We start from the raw sequence: 7,834 nt of genomic DNA, 5'->3' as shown, positions 1-7,834 counted from the left end.
AGAGGGAGACCCCATTAGCTAAAGTGGTACCTCAGGTTAAGAAAAGTTTCAGGTTAAGAATGGACCTCCAGAACGAATTAAGTTCTTAACCCGAGGTACCACTGTGTGTGTGTGTGTGTGTTTGTGTCTCATCGTTTGTGTCTCTTGGATTCTTATCTCATTATACATGACAAAGCCATTTTTCACCTTCTCACCCCTTGCTTTTTCCTGTAAGACCTATTGCAGTCGTTATCAACAGGCTCATCACAGCTATCTGCCAATCACCCATTCCCACCACCCTTCTGAGTAATACCCCTCCCCACCTTCTCACTATATAGAAGGGTCTGGAAACTTCTGTTTCAGTGTATCTGAAGAAGTGTGCATGCACACGAAAGCTCATACCAAGAACTAACTTAGTTGGTCTTTAAGGTGCTACTGGAAGGAATTTTATTTGGTGTGTGTGTGTGTGTGTGTGTGTGTGTGTGTGTGTGTATGGAAGGAATGGGAATTTAGGCAGTATATTTAGGCCAGGGGTCTGCAACCTTTAAGACAAAAAGAGCCACTTGGACCCGTTTCCGAAGAAAAAAAAACTGGGAGCCGCAAAACCATTGCGACATTTAAAGCATGCGCGCTGCTGCCCTCCGATCTGACAGCGGGCGGGAAGGTGACGTTGGGACAGTGCGTGACTAACGCACACACCGCCCCCATGCAACGTCACAGCCAGTACAGCGCCCGCCACAGTGGGGAGTGTCGAGGCGCACAATGCATCTCCTCCCCTCGCTAGTATCCGCCCCGGAGCCGCGGCAAAGGTGTAAAAGAGCCACATGCGGCTCCGGAGCCGCGGGTTGCAGACCCCTGATTTAGGCAATATATGCTATTACAGTCACTCCAAATCCCATACCTATTTACCACTGAGTGATCTGCCACCAGAACATTCCTAAATCGTTCTGTTATAATAAGATAGGGCATGTTTAGCTAAACTGAAGAGTAGCCTGAATTTAGGCATATTTAAATGAGAGTAAATTTACATCAAATTTCTGGTAACCTCTAGATTAGGTTACTCCAATGTGTTATATGTAGGGCTGCCCCTGAAGATTTAAATCGTATTTTTACAGAAAGACTAGTTCTTGCTGGTATAATCTTAATATTTACAACCAGATGAAGGTTTCATTTTTGGAATAATAATTTTTCAGAGTAGTTTTTACAGTTATATCAAAAATTACTCCCCTCTCTTGCGGGGACCCAATTAGTGCCAGTGCCTTCCGTTAAGAGTTTGGGTGAAATCCTTGACGCCGCCCTTTCTGTGGAGGCGCAGGTTACAGCAACAGCTAAGGAGACATTTTTCCATCTTTGCCGCATTAAGCAGTTGGTCCCTTACCTTTCCCGTCCCAATCTGGCCACAGTGATCCATGTGATGGTCACCTCCAGGCTTGACTGCTGTGATTTGCTCTACGCAGGGCTGCCCTTGAAACTGTCCCACAAACTACAGCGGGTGCAGAATGCTGCAGCGAGGGTCCTCACGGGGTCCCTTCCATGGGAGCATATTCACCCAGTGCTTTACCAGTTGCACTGGCTCCCGGTGGAATACAGGGTCAGGTTTAAGGTGCTGGTCTTGACCTTTAAAGCCCTTTGTGGCTTAGGGCCCTCGTATCTACAGGACCGCCTCTCCTGGTATGCCCTGCAGAGGACCTTAACGTCCATGAATAACCATAGTTTGGAGGTCCTGGGCCCTAAGGAAGTCAGACTATTCTCCACCAGGGCCAGGGCCTTCTTAGTGATGGCTCCAACCTGGTGGAATGCTCTGCCCCATGAGACTAGGGCCCTTCAGGATTTAACTCCTTCCGTCAGGCCTGTAAAACAGAGCTATTCTGCCTGGCCTTTAATCTGAATTTATTTCCCTTCTCTTCCCTCCCCCTCCCCTTTTATGAAGATTATCCACTCTGAGAACCCACAGCTAATTCTCCCCTGGCCTCCTCACTGGCCCAAGTAGAACCAATTCAGCCAGCTAGCCCTGGGGATTATCTAATTGATTTTTGAATTTTATTCTTATTCATGTTTTTATACTGTATTTTATGCTGCTTTTATAATTACCATATTTTTTGCCCTATAGGACGCACTTTTTCCCCTCCAAAAATGAAGGGGAAATGTGTGTGCGTCCTATGGGGCGAATGCAGGCTTTCGCTGAAGCCTGGAGAGTGAGGGGGTCGGTGCGCACCGACCCCTCTCGCTCTCCAGGCTTCAGGAAGCTATCTGCAAGCCTTGGGAGCCCGTGGGAGTTCCCGCTGGGCTCCCACGGCTTGCAGAAAGCTGCCTGCCTCCCGAAGCCTGGGCGCGCTGAGCAGTTGTGCCCGGGCTTTGGGTAGCTGTGCGCAAGCCGCGGGAGCCCTCCCACGGCTTGCGCAGAGCTGCCTCTACACCCGAAGCCCGGGCGCGCTGAGCAGTTGCGCCCGGGCTTCGGGTAGCTCTGCGCAAGCCGTGGGCTCCCACGGCTTGCGGAGAGCAGCCTGTTCTGGCGGCGGGGGAAGCTCGGGCTCCCCCCGCCCCAGCCCTGCGCCTGGGGGGGAAATAAATATTTTTTTCTTTATTCCCCCCCCCCCAAAAAAAAACTAGGTGCGTCCTATGGGCCGGTGCGTCCTATGGGGCGAAAAATACGGTAAGTGTTTTAAAGTGTTTTAAATTTGTTGTTAGCCAACCTGAGCCCGGATTTTGAACCAGGAAGGGTGGGGTATAAATAAAAAATTATTATTATTTATTATTATTAGAAATACATTGACAGATAATTCTGAAATTATTGAGAGGTTTAATAAGTTAAATGTTTATATTTGGACAATTTTTCTGCTGTACTTTACTGGAAGGGGGGAAATTATCATTTCCTTAATAACAATTTAAACAATTTAACTAAAACAATATTATAGCATATGTATCCATGTTTGCTAACTGATGTGGTTAAACGATTTTAAAAAACACACCTTAGACCTTAGTTTCTGGGGCCAATACAAAGTGCTGTTTTTTACTTATAAAGCCTTAAACGGCTCAGGACCACAATACCTCAAGGACTGCCTCTCTCCATATGAACTGACCCAGACCCTGTAGCCACCCTTTGAGGCCCTTCTTTGTGTGCCTCCTCCATGAGGTCTGGAGGGTGGCAACATGAGAACGGGCCTTTTCTGCAGTGGCTCCCCATTTGTGGAATGCTCTCCCCGGGGAGGTTCCCCTGCCACCTCTGTTACATATCTTTAGGTATAGAGAGAAAACATTCCTCTTCTCCCAGGCCTTTGCTAATTTAACTGCCTATAGTTTTTTAAACGGGGGGGGGGAGTATTGTTTTTGTTTGCTACTATGTTATGCACTTTTGTGTTTTAATGTTGTTTCTTCTTGTGACTGTGTTGGATTTTCTTGGCAACTTGTCTTGGGATAATACTTCACATACATTATCTCTGTAATCCTTGCAACGACAAGGCAAGGTCAGCGTTATTGTTCTCTTGCTGTTGGGGGTGGGGCTAAAGCTGAGAGATAGAGGCTTGCCCATGCCCATCTAGTGACTTTAGTTGGCAGAGATGAGATGTGGCCTAGGGATTTTCTACCTCTTAACTCTTGTGCGTTCCCACTACCACACTATACCAGCGTCCTATGTGACTGATAGAAATACAAATAAAATCCTGCCACATGGCTCTACAGAGCCCCCAAATGGAAAGTAATATTTGTATGTGATCATGAAAGGTGGGTAAACACATTATTCAAAATAATACCTGATACAGTATCTTTCCAAAGACCATAGCACAGGGGTAATTAGGAAAATCCATATGCTGAAAAGATTTTTGGGGATAATATTTTACCCATTACATAATTATATGTTACCATAATTCCCTAACATGAACCCCCATCTCCCAGGATACATTTGGATGAAAGGTAGCCTACAAAAACCTTCAGATACTAATCAAACAGACAGACAGACAGACAGACAGACAAACAAAAACAAACAAGAATCTTCCCCAAAAGTTATTTGGACAGAATAATTAAGGGAATCATTTGTTCCAGCTTCTTCTCTTTTTTTAAGTGGTGGGGTTGGAGGAATCCATTAATTCCCATGATGCTACTTGTAAAGAAACAAGTCCTACAAGAGTGGCAATAAAAAGGTCATTTCCACAAAGTGCTTTTTTTGCAATGACCATTTCACATTTTGTTCTAGAAGGGAAGAAACAAATGGAGGGAGTGCCAGAATTTCCAAGGGGGACTGAGGGTTAAAACCCTTTGCCCTTGCAAAAAGTGGACTCAGGCTGTATGCCAGCAAAGTAAAGACCCCCCAAAATGTTTTGCAATTTTGACTCCTACATTAACTTAATTTTTAAATTAATGTTAGCTGGATTTACATTCCTCTTGTGATTTTGCACAACTCAGTTCATGTGTGCTGCACTTTCATTTTCAATCACTTATTGTGCTTCTGGTCCTTCAACTGATAAGCTTATTAGTTTATTCATTAACCGTACGAGTTATAATTATTTGATTAAATCTGCATTCATGAATAAAATAATAAAAGCATTATTCCTTTGCTTTTAGATGATGCATTCCTGTTTCACAGCAGGCACCGTCTTAGATGAGACATTCCCGCCTGCAGGACAGGAAGAGAAACACACCTTCTTAAAGCCACACCAACATCTGCCACCACTTTGGCTGCCCCACCCCAACAAAAATCCTGACTACTACGCCCATGTCTGCCACCCACAGTTTTTGTAAGCACTTGCATTAAAAATAATTAACAGCGTTTCTTCAAAATTTGCTACCTGATCATTCAAGGGCATATTTCGACTCCATTTAAATATTTTAAATTAACCAATTACACTGAGGCCCTAAACATGACAATCCAGCCCTATAGAACTTAGAGCACTAATGCCCCATTCTCAGAAAATATTGTCTCTATTGGGTCTAGGAACTTCCTTTAACATAGTAAAAATGATTATCAGTTTTTAATCATAGTGTTATCCATTTGTTCTGCAAAGTCCACACATCTTTGCTCCTGGCTGTGCCTTAGGATATTCTGTTTGAAGACTGAATGTGCTAGGGAACATGTTATATTTTGTATAGAATTTGTGTGCTTGTTGCAATTGTTCTTTGGAGTATAGTTTGCACCAGTGTCACACAGGCACCTGCTGAATATTATCTGTGATGTCAAGAATGACGCAACACAACTGCTGTCTCCCATAGCTGCAAGGTTGCGAACGTGAACTTTTTCACCCATCTTTAAAAGGGGGAAAAATAAAAGTGTATGGAAGGCAATGCATTTTCGTGCAGCAGGGCTGCATCCATTCACCAGTAGTTTTGAAAGATAAGATCGAAGGCAGAAAGGCTGTGCCCATCACGAGCCATCCAGCCATTCTACGCAACTTTACTCCGGGAGGGGAGAAAATACCTTTATTTGCAGATTTCTCCCTGACCCTGTTTGCCAGTAGCTATTTGCCCTTTCCCTTTTATCAGATTTGTAGGAAGCCTACCACGTGGAGATATCTACAGCGGTAACTGCCCTGGGTGGGAATCCCGCAAAAACAGACATTCTCGGGACCTTCCGATTGTCTGGCAACGCCTCAGGTTCCCTGTGGCGATTTCGTGCCCCGAGAAACCTTCTAAGGAGCTGCACGTGCGAGCGCCCAAGCCAGGTCTCTGGGCGGTCGGTGGCAGATTTTGGCGCGACGTCGCCTGGGACTCCTGCCAGGCGCTGTGAGGCGCAGGAACCACGGGTCTCCCGCTGCCCACATGTGCCCGGATTGCGCCGCGCAGGGCGCTGCTGATTGGCCGTCGGCTCCTCGCGCGCAGCCCAGCCCGGCCTCCCCGTCAGAGCGCCCTCCCTCTCTCCCTCCGTCCAGTCAGCTCGCTTTCCTCGCCTCGAAGTGACCCACTCGTAGCTCGCGCCGGGGCAGCAGAGCTGGGCTCGAGCGGGAGAAAAAAGTGAGCGGGACTTGCGAGGGTCCGGCGCGTGCGTTGCGCGCGGACGCGTTTCCTCTTCTAGGCGCGCGGAAGGAAGCCTCGAGGGCTTCTTCCTTCTTCCCGCCCGGCTGCTGGCGAGAGTCGAGCGGGAAAGAAAACTTCGGGAAAGGGGCCGCGCCGCGTCGCTGAGGCGAGAAGCAGAGCGCGCCGGCTGCTGAGAAGTCCCTCGCGAGCAGGGACCGGGCGGCGCCGAGCCTAGGCGTCTCTCTTGCTGCCTTTCGCTCCCCTGGCTCGGCGATGGAGTGGGGCAGCCTGGGCGCTGGCTCCCGCCCAGGCAGCTCCGGGGCGAGGTGACTCTCTTTCGCCAGCCGAGCCCTACCGTTTAGGGACCATGAGCCGGTGAAGCTCTTCGGCCTTGTAGCTCGTCAGGCGCAGAAGCGACCGTCGGCGGGACGCGGGTGCTAAGTGCAAGGGCGGCGAGCGGGAGCCATGGGGGCCAACAGCACCCCCGCCTTCAATGCCACCGACGCCTGCCCCACTCCCGAAGAGGAGCCGGACTACAACTTCGCCGCGCTGGTCTTCGGCGTCTTCCTCATCCTCTTCATCATCAGCGGGAATTTGCTGGTGTGCCTCAGCGTGTGCACCGAGAAAGCGCTGAAGACCACCACCAACTACTTCATCGTCAGCTTGGCCGTGGCAGACCTGCTCCTGGCCATCCTCGTGTTACCTCTCTACGTCTTCTCAGAGGTAAAGTCCATCGCCTTTTCCTCTCGCCTCGCTTTCCTCTTTCCCCCTCGCCAAGGTAATTTCCCATGCAACCTTTATTTGAAGGGGTGGGAGTAGGCACCACCTATGTGAATAAATATCCCTTATTTTGAAGCACGACTATATATACTTCAGAAGGTAAGGTGCAACGAGTGGCCAGGACTTTAAAGAGAGTTTTGCAGCAGGGGATTTCAAGGTAGGTGCAGTTTGCTGCTTCCTAGTGTTGCCCAAGGAGGAGAAAAGCAGGACCTGTTGGAATTTCTCTTTCCCACAACTCTCCCAAAGGTCCCCAAGTCCTTTTCAACTATTGCAGATTCGAATGCCACAGGGCAGCCTTTGCAGAAAAGCTTGTTGTGCCTTGTGGGCATGTTTGGGATCCTGTAATGGAAAGCCGGTGAAATGTTGCTTCAGTGCTTAGACCTTGCACATAGTTATCAGGGACTTGCTATGGGACTTCATGGAGTTTGGGGGTGTTGTGCTGTCTAGGTGAGCCTGCGGGGCTAACTGGGAGCAGAGAGCACACATCTACATTGCAATCTTTGTAGCTGCTGTGCGGACAGTGTCTCTTGCATGAGCCTGCAAGAGACAGTGAGGCAGGCAGAGCATCAGCACAGACCAAGCCTGTACCTTCTGTACTTTCTGTCTAGTGGTTGAGAAAGACCCATGCAAATGTGTTCAGACCAGAACAGATGCCGCAGTTCTGTGGTGCCATAATTTCTTTGAAGTTTTCTGCTAACGGTATGATTGTTGGCACTTCAATATGTAATGCTAGGTGGATAAAGGCATATGACACAGCCACAGGTCTGGGCATTGGTTGAATATTGTCAGGACTATGGTGATACAGGAGCAATGGCCTATTGATGATGATGGGTTGTTTTACTATGTCATCTGTGGGTATATACCATGTTTTTGCGTATATAAGACTAGGTTTTCTCCCTTTAAAAAATGTCCAAAATTTGGGGGCATCTTATACACGGGGGCCATCTCCCCCCATTTTCTTAAATCAGAGTCCCGAAAAATAGGGGGCGTCTTATACATGGGGGCGTCTTATAGACAGGAAAATACGGTAGTTCTTTCTGACAGTAGTGTTTGGGTTTTTTAACATATGAGGAGTGGAGGTATGTAAGTAGGGGATTTGTCCAAACTATTCAGTATGTCTGTTATAGAAGTA

General features: G+C 47.9%; 1 protein-coding gene across 1 annotated transcript in view; it reads left to right on the top strand.

The window, feature by feature from the left end:
* The first annotated feature begins 5,259 nt into the window (after window positions 1-5,259).
* Window positions 5,260-7,834, top strand: part of DRD4 (dopamine receptor D4) — a 35,010-nt gene continuing 32,435 nt past the window's right edge. The window contains exon 1 of the mRNA XM_079971121.1: window positions 5,260-6,645. Coding sequence (XP_079827247.1) covers window positions 6,388-6,645 — 258 coding nt within the window. The 5' untranslated portion in view covers window positions 5,260-6,387. The remainder of the gene's footprint in view (window positions 6,646-7,834) is intronic.

The sequence above is a fragment of the Podarcis cretensis genome, assembly GCF_951804945.1.
Source record: "Podarcis cretensis genome assembly, chromosome: 1".
Taxonomy (NCBI): domain Eukaryota; kingdom Metazoa; phylum Chordata; class Lepidosauria; order Squamata; family Lacertidae; genus Podarcis; species Podarcis cretensis.
Note: the sequence above shows the minus strand (reverse complement) of the source record. Positions and strands in the feature narration are given on the sequence as shown.